Here is an 18162-nt window from a genome sequence, read left to right on the forward strand (position 1 = left end):
TGGGAATCCAAATGTCAGTTAAATTCACTCTGTAACAGTAATTTCAAAGCATGTTTGTTATCTTAGACTGGGTACAAGCCCCAAAGTAAAAGTAAAAATATATGTGGTACCTAGTCTCAATGCCAATGGTTATAATAACTAGAATGGAAAAAAAAAAAAAAAGAAAACCAGACTATTTCTAAAAAAGCTTTCCTCTAAATCTCACTTCAGCACCTGAACAGTAGGAGTTCTTATTGTTTCCATTACCCTTTTTCACTTCTGGTTCTATCAATGAAGTACAATGTCTGAACAACACTCTGGTAGACTTCAAATGGCGGTGCAGGCTGAGAAATCAGACAACCTACCATACCTTACTTAAGGGAACAAAGTGAGGTATATTTATTTTATTGGACAGTTTGAATTTATTATAGGTTGCTCGTAATTTCCTGTCTCATTTCGTTAGCGCTCTTGGGATTTATGCCAGGATGTCTTAGGTTATCACACTCCTTCCCTCCTTCATTGCAACACTTATGCCAACAGACTGACTTGACTTAGAGAAAGTCCCCGGACAAAAATTGAAGGAGAAAATACCCAAAGGTTTAGTTGGAGAATGGCAGAAGCTTTGGGAAAAAATCTGAAAAAGCAATGAAGATGAAAATGGAAACTCTGTGAAAATTAATGTAGTGTAGAATTGGCGAACATACCACTTATGTCTTTAAACAAATAGAAGAAAGAACCCGCTTGTGAGGGTGCACCCAAATAATTCACAGGTGGTGAAACTATTAGAGTCCTGCAATTTCTTGCCTCAGAAGTGGAATAAATCTTCACAATTATAAATGGCATATGCTCACACATGACTTCTCTGCTATTCCCCTTCTCTGAACTATCCACCGCCCCCCTTCTATGCACGAGGCCTTTGGATTTTGTTGTAATCACCTTTTTTTAATAGGAACGTTAGATAAAAATCTAGGGAGCTAGGGAGATGCAACCTACTGTACTAATTGTACTTACAGAAATATAATTCCAAATGGAATATGCTTATTTTTGCCTGGATTTTGGTTACTATAAAATAAGCACAATGGAGTGTAAACTACATAAGAATGAAGTCTGTCATCATGATGCCCCAATGATAGTGGGCAGATGACAACTCTTTAGATATTGGTCACACTTAATTATTGATCATTTTCACAATGATAAAAATTTACTTTGAGAGAAGTTTTTTTCCCAGGGAATTTATCTTAACTGACACTATTATGTGTGTACTGCTACACAAGTACATATTCTGAACTACAGAAATTGGACAAAAATTTTTGATGTTTGAAGTCAAATACTGACTGATCATATTCATAAGATGATACATTGATAATCTGTGGGAAGCCATTCACATCTAAGATAATACATTGATAATCTGTGGGAAGTCATAATTCACATTTACCTGGATGAGGGGATTAAACAGCCAGTGTCTAAGTAGGGATAGGAGTGCAAAATGAACCATCTTGAGGGGTAACTGAAAATCATTATATCCATAACAAAGCTTTTGCTTACAGAAGAGTTTAAAAAAACAAACAAACAAACAAACAAAAAACCTCTGACAACAGAATGTCCAACACACTACCAAGCTCCTCATTACAAGGACTGCCTTAAACTATCTTCCATGGAAACTGGCTCTGTGTTGGGCATATAGCTGATGATAGATTAGATTTTCACATGAATGAAAGTAACCACCTGAAAGTTTTATATTACTTTGGAGATGACAAAAACACTTCATCCAATGGTCTTTTTTCCTCTCACGGTGTCCTGGAGAGTTAGGTGGGATGGACTCTTTCATGACACTTGGACACTTTCTAGAAAAATATATCAAAGTAGGTTGAGACTAAGTGTACTCAAGAAGCGTGTTTCACTTTATGTTACTGTGTGAAACGGTTGTGTGTGTGTGTGTGAGGCTGTTCCCCTTTCGGTCCTCGTCTACTCCTTTATTTCCTGACCTCTCTCTTTGGAGCTACATCAGTCGTGCCTCAGTCTTTGCCTTCGCCTTGCATCTGTGAGAGTCGGTGTTCTTCAGGTTGTGTGATCCTGTTCTGTTCCATGAGATTACAACTGTTTACCGCAGTCGTGCCTTCCCCTCACCCCTTATTTCTTACTGCTCAATTCGCTCCTGTTTGAAGAAGGACATGGAGGGCTTTCCTGGTGGTCCAGTGGTTGGAATCTACCTGCCAGTGAAAGGGACACAGGTTCGATCTCTGGACTGGGAAGCTCCCACATGCTGTGGAGCAGCAAAGCCCAGGAGCCACAACTACTGAGCCTGTGTTCGAGAGCCTGTGTGCTGTAACTACTGAAGCCTGAGTGCCGCCGACTACTGAGCCCCACCCTAGAGCTTGTGCTCCACACAAGAGAAGTCACCACAAGGAGAAGCCCACATACTGCAGCAAAAGTAACCCCCACTTGTCACAACGAGAGAAAGCCTGCATGCAGCGAGAAAGATCCAATGCAGCCAAAAATAATTAAATTAAAGAAAAAAGACATGGACCCATTTTCCTATTTTACCACATACCCTCAAGTATTTTAGAGCACTCTAAGTACATAATAAGTCACAAACCACACAGATTAAACCACTATCAGGGTGATACGGCATCTCCTTATTTTAATTTTCCCATATAAAAAAACTGGAAAGTGATATTAGTACTATTTGTAAGCATGCATGCCATCTAAATATAAAGCATATGGTATTTAAGAAGGTTATCAATATAACAAACAAGACATTCCCCCAAATCTCAGTGTTTAAAACAACAAAGGTTTATTGTTTGCTCAAGGTTAAATGAACATTCACAAATGCAGTTCTGTGAGAGTGGCACTGCAGGGCTCTGCCACATGCAGTCATTCAGGGATGAGGCCTTACATTTGGTGCCTTTACTGTTTTCTAGAGTCTTGAAGCTTTTGCTTGATTCTCTGCATCCAGCAGGTGTATAAAGAGAGTTCTTACTTATTTGGAGGATTACGTGGATGACATCAGGCTGAGAAGTGCCATGTATCACTTCGAATGACATTCCATTGACTAGAACTCAATCATGATAGAACAACTAATTACAGACAAAGCTGGGAAAGAAAGTTTATCTTTGTGCCCAGCAGTAAAAAGAAATGAATTTTGGTGATTCCATAATATTATCTCTGCTGCTGCTAAGTCGCTTCAGTCATGGCCGACTCTGTGCGATCCCATAGATGGCAGCCCACCAGGCTCCCCCATCCCTGGGATTCTCCAGGCAAAAACACTGGAGTGGGTTGCCATTTCCTTCTCCAATGCATGAAAGTGAAAAGTGAAAGTGAAGTCACTCAGTCGTGTCCGACCCTTAGCGACCCCGTGGACTGCAGCCTACCAGGCTCCTCTGTCCATGGGATTTTCCAGGCAAGAGTACTGGAGTGGGGTGCCATTGCCTTCTCCATTATCTCTCCTACAATGAGCAATTATAACTACCTTCTGGTTTTATAATACTGTGGCTAATGTGTCATTTTTTCCCTTGAGAACTAAATGGATTACAAAAAGACATGAAAGGTGCAAATTTCATTTTAACAACACTAAAAAGGACTGTCATTCAATTGCTTTTCATTGGGTGAAGAGAAAGAAAGCAAAATATTTAACTTCTCTTTTGAATGTATTAGGTTTATTGATTTGGTCTTACTAAAACCAGTATTGATGAAATTCCTCCCATGTGAAATGGACATTCACATGTTCCCCTTGCTACTTGTACTGTATGCTTTTCTCATATTTTCTTACCAAATTATTCTTATTCATCCATTTACTCACTCATTCAACAACATTTACTGAGACCAGGTATTCTGACAAAGGTAGGAGGAAAAGTCACTTCTGCTGTCATCCACAACTTTGTTGATGAAGATGGAAACATAAGTACAATATCAGAAGTCAATGACAGAAATAAATACAAGGAAGCACAAGACTAGAAGAAATTACATTTTAAAATACTGTTGAGAATACAGTGAGTTACGTATGCCTCTGAGAAACAATTACTAAATGCTGACTATACATTGATGGAATTTAGGGTGGGGTAGTCAAACAAAAAATATAGAGGCTGGGATGAATCGAGAGAGTAGCATTGACATATATACACCACCCTGTATACAATAGATAGCAAATGGGAAGCTGCTATAAAGCGCAGGAAGCTCAACTCGCCTTTCTCTAAAGCAATGGGATGAGGGGATGTGGGAGGGAGGCTCAAGGGGGAGAGGATACACACACACACACACACACACACACACACACACACATATACACACACATACTTATGGCTGATTCGCATTGTTGTACAGCAGAAATCAACACAATATTATAAATAAATCATCCTCCAATTAAAAAAAAATACTCGAGAGAAACACTGGAATCTTCAACTTTAAAAAATAAATTATGGTTTTTCTTCAAGTGAAGATTACAGGGGTTTCTGAGATAAGATATATCTCTATGACTGGAAGAGAGACTCTTAACAAGTATAGGAAAATATTCTAATTGATTTATAAATACTGAGCTTCTGGAAATACAACAAACAAAAAGCCAGAGGTCACTGTTGGCTGCAGACTACTTCCATTGAGACATCTTCTTGACATGGCCAGAAGACTGCTCGACATGCTGGGTGCTCCCAGTTAGCTATTCGATGTAGTTTTTCATCTTGAAGTCTGGGAATTGGGGAGATTTAGTCATTTATTTTTGAACTCATGGAAAGAAGGGGTTGATAGCAACAGCTTACCCAGTTAACAGGCAGGCTCCCCACACAGCTGTGCTGGCCTATTTCAATTAGATCCTTTCGGACTTACATCACCTCTGCTATGCCTAAGCATAGTCCTAAGCTGCTCATGAGCTTGTCCTGCCAATCAAGCCAAAATTCAACCACATGGTATGGCTTTTATGATGCTGACAGAAGATGAACTTGTCTCACTCTGGTGAAAACACAAAGTTTGAAGCCAGCTCTCCAGATGAAGAAAATCAGTACAAACAGCAAGACTCTCAAACTGGAGTTAGACACATTTTCCTGTGATTATCTCAACATGCTTCACCAGTAGGTTATACTCAAGGAATGCTCTCACTCAAGAAAATGCTATGGTCCTCTAGCTATGAAGAGGTTACTTCCGAGTCACTCTACTCAGGAGACCGCAAGAAACAATAGAACGTGCACAATGAGAGAAGGGCAGAAAGAAACTTATTGCCAGTGAGACTTGGAACCTGAAATAGACAAAATAAAAGCAGAGCTGTCAGTTCACCAAAGAAACTGGACAACATATATGAAGTTAGGAAACCCTGAATATATTGAGAATCAGGGAGAACTGTATGAGTCTCTCTGTATCCTTTGCTCTCTGAATTTAGTTCATAAACAGTTATGATGCCTGTACTATCCAAGATATTCTAGTAGGTATTGTAGGAGATGCAGAAATTCACAGGACACTGTATTTTTTTCTGAAAGAGTTTAAAATTATATTTTGATTAAGCCATAATAAAGGGGAGAACCAAAATAGCAGACCATGTCTCATGCAAACATAAATCCTGTGCAAAATGTGCCAACAAAATGGGCTTAAAAATGAATAGCAAGAACAGGGGTTATCTACACTTCACTGATTAAAACTACATATACCCTGATTTTAATTTTGTTTTAAAGATATAAGAATGAACTCTGTACACTCCTAAGCTTGAGTAATTGCCTCTCCCATGGTCTAGAGATTCACTTTCCATTTTACCCACACATATATGTAAAGAAGAATCAACATATAGGTAAAGAGTATTCAACGTTCTGATGAATGCACAAATACATTTATTTATTCATTCTCTCTCTTTCAAAAGTCTTTAAAATATCTGCAGTCTTTCAAGGAAAACCTTGCCTGGAGTAAAATGATTCTTTTTTAGTTCACTAGTGACTATTATTGGACACACTTCCCTCAACTTATATGAAGCTCTAGAACTGGTTCACATGAAAATAATAATGGAGACTGGAAAGTGGCTCTGAAACAGATTGAAATGCTAAAACAGGAGAAAACAAAAATGAAGCTGACTATGTCTAGATAAGAAATAGCTCAAAAACATGAAGTAAATAATGTTTAAAGAAACACCTCGTTACATTCTCCAGGTTACTTGAAATATCCTTGAGTTTGATGTAAGGACAATGTAGGCATCAGAGTAAGTAATAGATGTAAATAGTTATAGAAAGGTGCTTGTGCATGCATGCACACACACATACACACTATTGGAGCAGGCCACAGTCTGCTATAAATAAGGGACTTAACATTCATTCCACAAGCTAATGGTGCTATCACCATCCAAGATAGATCCACTTAGATAATAGTGGAGGAGAGTGCCAGACCGACCGAAGGGAATGGGCTATTGTGTTTGACTAGTTTCCATGTATAAATTAGTACAGAGAAAAAAAAGAAATTCAACAGAAAAACACATGTACTTTATTATAATTCTGAGTGTTACCCTTGCAACTCCCACAATAGCAGGCGAAACAGCTTAAAACCACTTAAAAGAAACAAAAAGCAAATGCAAATTTGATTAAATGCCTTTCTGACAAGAAGAGATTTGACTTCAAGTCTGGATGGACACATATGTCAATGGCCGGTCATGGTTTTCCCCCACATTCCTTTTGAACTAAACAATTGGGACAAAGGAGGGAGCAGGGAAAAGGGGAGCAGGGTGGGGAGATGGGGAACGTGGGGTTTTGTGGCTTAATTTGACCTGAATGTCAGAATAAAATGCCTTGCCCAGTACTACTGTCCTACTGTGTGCATAGTACAATAGCAGTTTATGATGTCTGAGCTTTGCATGCAAAGTGAGTGGTAACCAAAGATAGATATAAAAGACACAGGGACTTCATTGTGTTTTGAAGTAGAAACTGGGCTTTGCCACTAAACAGACTATTTTCCATTAAGTAAAAAGTGAGCTTTAAAAATTGCTTAAATTAATTCCAAGATTAGACAGACTCTTAAAACGTATCAAACAGTTACAAGAAAAATAAGCCACCCAGTTCCATTTCTAGATCCTGACTGAAGGTTGAGCTGAAAATGTCACACTTCCGGTTCAACTCCTGATCACATTTCAGGTCACTTTCTCTTGGGCCAGTAGCTTACTTTTGCCTCCAAAGCTACATGGGACAGTGAACGAGCAAGTGTGACAAGTGCTCATAATGTTGCACACATCTTTAGTGGCCAAGATGAAGCAAAAAGCCTATATACCTCCATTAAAGACTAGAGACCAACCTATGTCTTTGCTTCCATCACTATTAAACATTTTGTGACCATAGTACAAACCAAACAAGTCATTTTCTCTCCATTATTTCCCCTTTGAGTTCAAATATAAGCTTGCTTCCTTATCTGCAGAATGGGTTTAACAATGCCTTATTTGCAAGATTATTGTGAGAATTCACTGTAATGCTTTTCAAACAACTGACCTTGTGTTTGACACATTCAGACACACAATATATGGCAGGTACTACTAACACTGTTACTCTATACAGGGATATATCTTGGCACTCACCAGACAGTTCTTTCTTTTCTGGCCTAACTTTCAGAATCCCAATTGATTTAAATATAGGCATAAAACAAGCCTGGGTTTTATTTCCTTTTATCCTCACAGTATAATTATTGTAATTTAAACCAAAGATGTTGTATGTTGCAAATCTGAAATAAGCAAATGCTCCTGTTTATCCACGTAAGTGTCATTATACGCTCAAACACATATATGAATATTAAAAATATCAAAGAGAAATATACTGCACTTACCAAGTGGGCAGTGAAAACAATCTATCCTGAATGGGCAAGTTTTTCCAAAGTATAATGAGATCATACCTCTATACGAAGATATCAAAAAAGTACTGTGTACTGGTAATTTTGCTTCATGATGTAATTAAATGGGAAAATAACCCATGCTTTCAAAAATTCACAAAGAAGGAAAGACGAGGCAAACTAATGGTGTGTATATAAGTAACACGTCCCATATGGAAAAAATGAGACACCTTTCATAAATTGCTTGCCCCACTAGTCATAAAGCACACCTAAACATTCTGCTTTTTATATTCCTCAGAACAGCCCCAAACTTACAGTCCATTCATGCTTAAAATTCAGTTTGCCTTTACATTTCTATGAGCACTTGAAAATATATTTCTGTATTTACAGCTTTTGCAACGTAACATTATGACTTCTTGGCTATAATGATGCAAATAAGAAGTGGGAATGTTAACATATTTAATCACTGTCTGATGAGCTGATGAGCCTTCCTGGAGTTTTAAAATTTATGCTAAATAGCTTGCTTCCCTCCTTCAAAATTACAGTGCAGATCAAATTTTTCAGAGTCTAATCAGAACAAACATTCCTTCATCTTCGATGAATCAATGTGACCTATACGTGTGGTGTGTTACAATTTCCCCTTTCCCTTCTTGCCTGGTTACCTTCTGAGGAAGGGCTGGCTCTCCAGAAATGTGACAGGGAGAGCTACAATCACGTTTGTTTGGATTCGGTGTGTGCAAATTTTGGAATCAAACCTTCAGATGAGGTTTACAAAGCTGCCTGCCCAGAACACTCTGGTTTAAAAAAATGTGCATTGCTATTAATATTTTGAGTGTAGATTTTTTTTGGACAGTAAAGGTTCATTTTCTGCCCATAAAACCAAGTATGAGTCACAACGGAACATTTACTTCTAGTCAAAAATGCAGTGTGTGCTGACGTTCCAGAGCAGAGCATCTTATCACTGTGACTATGGAAAGCAGCCGAAACTAAAGTCAGCATTTTCTTCTTCAAAAGAAGATCTGAGATCAAAAACCATAACCCTCAATTCATAAATACTAGCATTAACTTGTATCCATAGATGACTTGCCATAATTATGAACTATAATCTGGGTTGGCCACAGAGGGGCTTTCCTTCCCTCTTTTACCTGGTTCCTTAGCACATGTGCACAGAGGAAGGAGGACTCATAACAGGCAGTGGAGGAAAGCCCCTCACAGCCCATCCTTCAGAAAAATTACAGGAACACCACAGTGAATGAGTTGGATTTCAGGACGTCTGTTACCTAAATTCCAAGCATGCACACCACCATTTATACAGCCCTCAGCACACAAACTCCATGCAGTAGATCCCAAAGTTTAAGTCTCAGTATCCTATATACCTCTAGCTATTCCCACACAGTCTTGTAGACTTTTGTTTGGGAAAGTTGGGGTTAGCTTTCTGCAAAAAGTTTTCATTTTTTTAAAGCCATGTAAATTACTTTACCTGGCATTTGAAGAGAAAGATACAGTCACACACGCTCACACACGTCCACATCACCCCAACAGCACCCAGACTAAATGGCCACTAAGGATGTATTGAAACGAAAAGGCATTTACCAGGAGCAGGAAAGCCAGCAAGAGGAACGGTGTGCCAGGAGTTGCCCGACGGCAGCATTCCATGCTTGGATTCTTGCCGGAATCCGAATCGGACACTGAATAAGCTGCAAAGTGCTCCTCTGCTTGCTGTCACATCCAGGACTGGTGCTTACACTCCAGCCCTGCCTATCAGCTTCCATCAGACCCGCTCATATTTCCTGACCAAGGGGTGGGTGGGTGGGTGGATGGGTGGGGGGTAAGCTGAATGGAATCTCTCTCGGAGCAGGCAGCCAGCCAATCAGGCTCCTGCTAATCAGACATGCTGAATAACAAAGCCGAGGGGACAGAGAAAGTGTAACAGTGCGAGCGAGAAGGTGGAGGGGTGGGGGCCCGCCGGGGACGGGGGAAAGGGCGAAAAAGAAAGGAGCTCGGAGGAGCCCGCGGCAGAGCCAGGAGAGAAATGCAAAAGATGCGGACTTGCGAAAGATGAAGCAGAGCCCGGTGCTCTTAAGTAACTTGGTTAGTTTGTGAGATACTGTGAGATACGTTTGTTTCTATTTGCTATTTGCCTGTGAGGGTGCCTGTGCTTTGTCAAGTACAGTAGCTCCCTGTGACTCTGTATTGTTCCATTCAGGAGAGAAACTTAATCCCTGTCAATATATAACATATGCCATAAAGGGAAAGAACCACAGACAAAAACTGACTTAATGTGCCCCTTAAACGTGTTCTGTACAACTGCTTTATGCCTCTTCCATAAAGTTCCTCTTTATTTCCCTCCTTGACTTAGACTGTATAAAATTTGGAAAGGTCCTTACTAAGCCTAAACAGAGGCATGTTACTTTGTGTAGTCATGACTTGATGTGAAGAAGATGAAGAAGGAAAAAAAAATCAGCAGGTTACTTCTTGTAAAGTGACAATTTAAAATAGCCCAGGTTTACTAAGCTCAAGGCACAAGTGGCAATTTAGATTCCCTGTTTAAGAAGAAGCCCTTAACAAAGACTCTGACATGTGTGGAGCTGAAATTCGGGTTGAGAAACAGCCTGGTTTTGACACTGTGCCAACTCTCGACTATCTGCTTTAGCAGGGGAAGAGAAAGAAAGGGTGAATTAAATCCTCAATTAATCCCAAAACCTTTTAAGCAACAGTTTCAGCCTTTTCCTTATCCATGTCCTTTATCGGAGCCACTATAATATAGCAGAGAGGGCTGAAGGGAGTTTCACCTCCTCTTCCTTCTACTGTTCTAAGAGTGTTGGGCGAGGAGGTGACCTTTCCTGTCCACTGAAGCCCTGGAGGCAGTACTGATGACTGCTGACATGATGACAGGGGCAGGCCAGCAACAGCAAAGAGACGGTCAGGAAGTTTCTGGTCTGGTGAAACCAACAAGAAGCAAGATTGAATTCTAATAGAGGGGGATTTTATTACAGTTTTAGAAAAGTGTCAGATGTCAAACAAGGACTCCTTTCACCTTATCTGTTAAGGAAATCATTGAATTTTTGAAAGAATGAAATAGCAAACTTGACCTTACATTTCCATAGGTGTGTCACCAGGAAGTTCTTCCAGTGTAGATCTCCTGATAGCCCTGATAGAAATACAGGTGCTGGAGGAAGAAGACTTTTAGAATTGATGTTCTTTCCTTTCATTAGTAAAAAAAAAAAATACTGACAAGAGGCATCAAACACACAAATATGGAAAATCTGATCAAGCTGTAATAGGCATGTGATTACAGGCAGGTCTTCTTCTATACATACCTGTAGTGTTGCTTTTCACAAAGGTGGAGAAAAGCAGGTTATTCAACTTCAGATTACTTATTTCATATGGAATATCAATGAAAGACAGAAGAGCTTTAAAAAGTCCCATTGTCAACCTATTAGGAAAGTCAGGGCATACAAGGATCCATCACTTAGGAAAATGGATAGTATGAGTCCACAACAAAGAGGTCTATTCTTGAAGTATGCTTTTCCCATTCAGAAAGATTAGTTTTACAAATCTCTCAAAAACTAGCTAATGCTCAAAAGCTAAAGAGTATTCACAAGGAGATGTAAAAATGCTTGACTGGCATTATCTGAAATCCTCATCATATTAAAGATGGCTTGATTGAAATAAACATTCACTCATAGAGCTGTGTGATATATCTCTCCTTTATGCATTGGAGATTTCTGCTATAGGTGTTTTTTTCTATCAGTGTCACGCCTTAAAGAAATGTAGCTCATTCTAAAAAATGGAATATTCTATCTAATACCACTTCCTCCCTTTCTACACATAAACATCACTCATCACGAAGATTGAAAGGGAAGAACAGGTGGTGGGAAAAGGAAGAGTAGCAAGAACGATTATGATAAAATACCATTTGTAGAAGAACCGATTTAAAAAATTGCCATGGTCAATGGATAGTCAGTAGCCACTTGTGTGCTAGTCTAGATTCCTTTGTGCTTTAGACGTAAATTCTGGTTAGATATTTTGAGTCAGAGATTTCTGCCTCAGAGTTTTGATGAACATGTCTATGTCCAGCAAGATGGTCACAATGAAGTTACTGAATAGTATGATTATTTTTAATTTAAGCCCTCAGTCATGTGTTGAAATCCCTGAGGATGCCTGCCACAGAGTATCATGATTCTTGTCCCTTTGTGAGTACATTTCCTTTCCCACTGTGGCTGCTCAGAGAAAATAGGAAAAGCAAACATACAGTCAAGAATTATACCCTGCAGGACAAACAACCAGCTAACTATAATTTCAGAAAAAGAACAAAATCAAGTTGGGTTAGGATACTTAGGTTTGGGGGATGAAGTCATTCTGATAATTAATAAAGTTTATGTGCTATCTTCAAAGTTCAAAAAAAAAGATTTTATACTGAAAATCTCATTTGACTTTTATTATAAATTTATTTATTTTAGTTGGAGGCTAATTACTTTACAATATTATATTGGTTTTGCTATACATTGACATAAATCCGCCACAGGTGTACATGTGTTCCCCATCCTGAACCCCCTTCCCACCTCCCTCCCCATACCATCCCTCTGGGTCATCCCAGTGCACCAGCCCTGAGCATCCTGTATCATGCATTGAACCTGGACTGGTGATTCATTTCACATGTGATAATATACATGTTTCAATGCCATTCTCCCAAATCATCCCACCCTCACCCTCTCCCACAGAGTCCAAAGGATTGTTCTATACATCTGTGTCTCTTTTGCTGTCTCACATACAGGGTTATCGTTACCATCTTTCTAAATTCCATATGTATGCGTTATTATACTGTATTGGTGTTTTTCTTTCTGGCTTACTTCACTCTGTATAATAGGCTCCAGTTTCATCCACCTCATTAGAACTGATTCAAATGTATTCTTTTTAATGGCTGAGTAATACTCCATTGTGTATAAGTACCACAGCTTTCTTATCCATTCATCTGCTGATGGACATCTATGTTGCGTCCATGTCCTGGCTATTATAAACAGTGCTGCGATGAACACTGGGGTACACGTGTCTCTTTCAATTCTAGTTTCCTCAGTGTGTATGCCCAGAAGTGGAATTGCTGGGTTGTATGGCAGTTCTATTTCCAGTTTTTTAAGGAATCTCCACACTGTTCTCCATAGTGGCTGTACTAGTTTGCATTCCCACCAACAGTGTAAGAGGGTTCCCTTTTCTCCACACCATCTCCAGCATTTATTGCTTGTAGACTTTTGGATCACAGCCATTCTGACTGGCGTGAAATGGTACCTCATTGTGGTTTTGATTTGCGTTTCTCTGATAATGAGTGATGTTGAGCATCTTTTCATGTGTTTATTAGCCATCTGCATGTCTTCTTTGGAGAAATGTCTGTTTAGTTCTTTGGCCCATTTTCCGATTGGGTCGTTTATTGTTCTGGAATTGAGCTGCAGGAGTAGCTTGTATATTTTTGAGATTAATTCTTTGTCCATTGCTTCATTTGCTATTATTTTCTCCCATTCTGAAGGCTGTCTTTTCACCTTGCTTATAGTTTCCTTTGTTGTGCAGAAGCTTTTGATTTTAATTAGGTCCCATTTGTTTATTTTTGCTTTTATTTCCAGTATTCTGGGAAGTAGATCATAGAGGATCCTGCTGTGATTTATGTTGGAGAGTGTTTTGCCTATGTTCTCCTCTAGGAATTTTATAGTTTCTGGTATTACATTTAGATCTTTAATACATTTTGAGTTTATTTTTGTGTATGGTGTTAGAAAGTGTTCTAGTTTCATTCTTTTACACATGGTTGACCAGTTTTCCCAGCACCACTGGTTAAAAAGATTGTCTTTCCTCCCTTGTATATTCTTGCCTCCTTTGTCAAAGACAAGGTGTCCAGAGGTACGTGGATTTATCTCTGGGCTTTCTATTTTGTTCCATTGATCTATATTTCTGTCTTTGTGCCAGTACCATACTGTCTTGATGACTGTGGCTTTGTAGTAGAGCCTGGAGTCAGGCAGGTTGATTCCTCCAGTTCCATTCTTCTTTCTCAAGATTGCTTTGGCTATTCGAGGTTTCCATACAAATTGTGAAATTACTTGTTCTAGCTCTGTGGAACATACCGTTGGTAGCTTGATAGGGATTGCATTGAATCTATGGATTACTTTGGGTAGTATACTCATTTTCACTATATTGAATCTTCTGATCCATGAACACGGTATATTTCTCCATCTATTAGTGTCCTCTTTGATTTCTTTCACCATTGTTTTATAGTTTTATATATATATGTCTTTTGTTTGTTTAGGTAGATATATTCCTAAATATTTTATTCTTTTCATTGCAATGGTGAATGGAATTGTTTCCTTAATTTCTCTATTTTCTCATTATTAGTGTATAGGAATGCAAGGGATTTCTGTGTGTTGATTTTATATCCTGCAACTTTACTATATTGATTGATTAGCTCTAGTAATTTTCTGTGGAGTCTTTAGGGTTTTCTATGTACAGGATCATGTCATCTGCAAACAGAGAGTTTTACTTCTTCTTTTCCAATTTGGATTCCTTTTATTTCTTTTTCTGCTCTGATTGCTGTGGCCAAAACTTCCAAAACTATGTTGAATAGTAATGGTGAAAGTGGGCACCTTTGTCTTGTTCCTGACTTTAGGGGAAATGCTTTCAATTTTTCACCATTGAGGATAATGTTTGCTGTGGGTTTATCATATATAGCTTTTATTATGTTGAGGTATGTTCCTTCTATTCCTGCTTTATGGAAGGTTTTTATCATAAATGATGTCAAAGGCTTTCTCTGCATCTATTGAGATAATCATATGGCTTTTATTTTTCAATTTGTTAATGTGGTATATTACATTGATTTATTTGCGGATATTGAATCCTTGCATTCCTGGGATAAAGCCCACTTGGTCATGATGTATGATCTTTTTAATGTGTTGTTGGTTTCTGATTGCTAGAATTTTGTTAAGGATTTTTGCATCTATGTTCATCAGTGATATTGGCCTGTAGCTTTCTTTTTTTGTGGCATCTTTGTCAGGTTTTGGTATTAGGGTGATGGTAGCTTCATAGAGTGAGTTTGGAAGTTTACCTTCCTCTGCAATTTTCTGGAAGAGTTTAAGTAGGATAGGTGTTACCTCTTCTCTAAATTTCTGGTAGAATTCAGCTGTGAAGCTGTCTGGACATGGGCTTTTGTTTGCTGGAAGATTTCTGATTACAGTTTCAATTTCCATGCTTGTGATGGGTTTGTTAAGATTTTCTATTTCTTACTGGTTCAGTTTTGGAAAGTTGTACTTTTCTAAGAATTTGTCCATTTCTTCCAAGTTGTCCATTTTATTGGCATATAATTGCTGATAGTAGTCTCTTATGATCCTTTGTATTTCTGTGTTGTCTGTTGTGATTTCTCCATTTTCATTTCTAATTTTATTGATTTGATTTTTCTCCCTTTGTTTCTTGATGAGTCTGGCTAATGGTTTGTCAATTTTATTTATCTTCTCAAAGAACCAGCTTTTGGCTTTGCTGATTTTTGATGTGGTCTCTTTTGTTTCTTTTGCATTTATTTCTGCCCTAATTTTTAAGATTTCTTTCCTTCTACTAACCCTGGCATTCTTCATTTCTTCCTTTTCTAGTTGCTGTAGGTGTATAGTTAGGTTATTTATATGACTTTTTTCTTGTTTCTTGAGGTATGCCTGTATTGCTATGAACCTTCCCCTTAGCACTGCTTTTACAGTGTCCCGCAGGTTTTGGGTTGTTGTGTTTTCGTTTTCATTCATTTCTATGCATATTTTAATTTCTTTTTTTGATTTCTTCTGTGATTTGTTGGTTATTCAGCAGCATGTTGTTCAGCCTCCATATGTTGGAGTTTTTAATAGTTTTTCTCCTGTAATTGACATCTAATCTTACTGCATTGTTGTCAGAAAACATGCTTGGAATGATTTCAATTTTTTTGAATTTACCAAGGCTAGATTTATGGCCCAGGATGTGATCTATCCTGGAGAAGGTTCCATGTGCGCTTGAGAAAAAGGTGAAATTCATTGTTTTGGGGTGAAATGTCCTATAGATATCAATTAGGTCTAACTGGTCTATTGTATCATTTAAATTTTGTGTTTCCTTGTTAATTTTCTGTTTAGTTGATCTATCCATAGGTGTGAGTGGGGTATTAAAGTCTCCATCTATTATTGTGTTATTGTTAATTCCCCTTTCATACTTGTTAGCATTTTCCTTACATATTGCGGTGCTCCTATATTGGGTACATATATATTTATATCTTCTTCTTGGATTGATCCTTTGATCGTTATGTAGTGTCCTTCTTTGTCTCTTTTCACAGCCTTCATTTTAAAGTCTGTTTTATCTGATATGAGTATTGCTAATCCTACTTTCTTTTGGTCTCTATTTGCGTGGAATATCTTTTTCCAACCCTTTACTTTCAGTCTGTATGTGTCCCTTGTTTCGAGATGGGTCTCTTATAGACAACATATATAGGGGTCTTGTTTTTGTATCCATTCAGCCAGTCTTTGTCTTTTGGTTGGGGCATTCAACCCATTTACGTTTAAGGTAATTATTGATAAGTATAATCCCATTGCCATTTACTTTGTTGTTTTGGGTTTGAGTTTATAAACCTTTCCTGTGTTTCCTGTCTAGAGAAGATCCTTTAGCATTTGTTGAAGAGCTGGTTTGGTGGTGCTGAATTCTCTGAGCTTTTGCTTGTCTGTAAAGCTTTTGATTTCTCCTTCATATTTGAATGAGATCCTTGCTGGTTACAGTGATCTGGGCAGTAGGTTATTTTCTTTCATCACTTTAAGTATGTCCTGCCATTCCCTCCTTGCCTGAAGAGTTTCTATTGAAAGATCAGCTGTTATCCTTATGGGAATCCCCTTGTGTGTTATTTGTTGTTTTTCCCTTGCTGCTTTTAATATTTGTTCTTTGTGTTTGATCTTTGTTAATTTGATTAATATGTGTCTTGGGGTGTTTCTCCTTGGGTTTATCCTGTTTGGGACTCTCTGGGTTTCTTGGACTTGGGTGCTTATTTCCTTCTCCATTTTAGGGAAGTTTTCAACTATTATCTCCTCAAGTATTTTTTTATGGTCTTTCTTTTTGTCTTCTTCTTCTGGGAATCCTATGATTCAAATGTTGGGGCGTTTAACATTGTCCCAGAGGTCTCTGAGATTGTCCTCATTTCTTTTAATTCATTTTTCTATTATCCTCTCTGTTTCATTTATTTCTACAATTCTATCTTCTACCTCACTTATCCTATCTTCTGCCTCAGTTATTCTACTGTTGTTTCCCTGCAGGGTGTTTTTGATCTCATTTATTGCACTATTCATTATATATTGACTCTTTTTAATTTCTTCTAGGTCCTTGTTAAACCTTTCTTGCATCTTCTCAATCCTTGTCTCCAGACTATTTATCTGTAACTCCATTTTGTTTTCAAGATTTTGGATTATTTTCACTATCATTATTAGGAATTCTTTATCAGGTAGATTCCCCATCTCTTCCTCTTTTGTTTGGTTTGGTGGGCATTTATCCTGTTCCTTTACCTGCTGGGTATTTCTCTGCCTCTTCATCTTGTTTATATTGCTGTGTTTGGGGTGGCCTTTCCGTATTCTGGCAGTTTGTGGAGTTCCCTTTACTGTGGAGTTTCCTCGCTGTGGGTGGGGTTGGATGGGTAGCTTGTCAAGTTTTCCTGGTTAGGGAAGCTTGTGTTGGTGTTCTGGTGGGTGGAGCTGGATTTCTTCTCTCTGAAGTGCAATGATGTGTACAGTAATGAATTATGAGATGTCAATGGGTTTGGAGTGGCTTTGGGCAGCCTGTATATTGAAGCTCAGGGCTATGTTCCTGTGTTGCTGGAGAATTTGCGTGGTATGTCTTGCTCTGGAACTTCTTGGCCCTTGGGTGGTGCTTGGTTTCAGTGTAGACATGGAGGTGTTTGGTGAGCTCCTATCGATTAATGTTCCCTGGAGTCAGGAGTTCTCTGGTGTTCTCAGGATTTGGACTTAAGCCTCCTGCCTCTGGTTTTCAGTCTTATTCTTACAGTAGCCTCAATACTTCTCCATCTGTCACTTCGAAGGCGGTTCCCTCTGTTTTAGCTTCTTCTGTTTGCTGGTCTCTTCAGTGTCTAATTTCTGCCCTGACACAAGGGGGTGGTGGTGGACACTTTTTTAGGCTCACTTGTTCAGTCATGCTGTGTAGAGGGAGGGACGCTGTAAACAAATATCACTGGCGTCTGTGGGGAGTGCTCGCGGTGTTTCAGCAACAATGGGTTTGCCCCCGCTCACGGAGTGTGTGCTTTCCCTGTCTACACTACACAGGCTCTAGGTTGCTCTGCCGGGAACTGTCTGAGGCCGGCCCTGGGTCTGAGCCACTCAGGTTCAGCTACTTGGGTAGTCCTCAGAGGCACAGACTTGGTTGGGCCCGCATTTT

At 38.8% G+C, this 18162-nt stretch overlaps 1 protein-coding gene across 3 annotated transcripts in view; it reads right to left on the bottom strand.

Moving 5' to 3' along the window:
* The window catches only part of ADAMTSL1 (ADAMTS like 1), a 1109873-nt gene that overhangs the window by 485263 nt on the left and 606448 nt on the right, over window positions 1-18162 (bottom strand). The window contains exon 1 of one of the 3 annotated variants that reach the window (XM_061425213.1): window positions 9346-9543. The exons of the other annotated variants lie outside the window; for them this stretch is intronic. Within the exon in view, the coding sequence (XP_061281197.1) occupies window positions 9346-9408 (63 nt within the window). The 5' untranslated portion in view covers window positions 9409-9543. Of the gene's footprint in view, window positions 1-9345; window positions 9544-18162 lie in introns of those variants that run through there. 3 annotated transcript variants of the gene reach the window in all.

The sequence above is a fragment of the Bos javanicus genome, chromosome 8 (assembly GCF_032452875.1).
Source record: "Bos javanicus breed banteng chromosome 8, ARS-OSU_banteng_1.0, whole genome shotgun sequence".
NCBI lineage: Eukaryota > Metazoa > Chordata > Mammalia > Artiodactyla > Bovidae > Bos > Bos javanicus.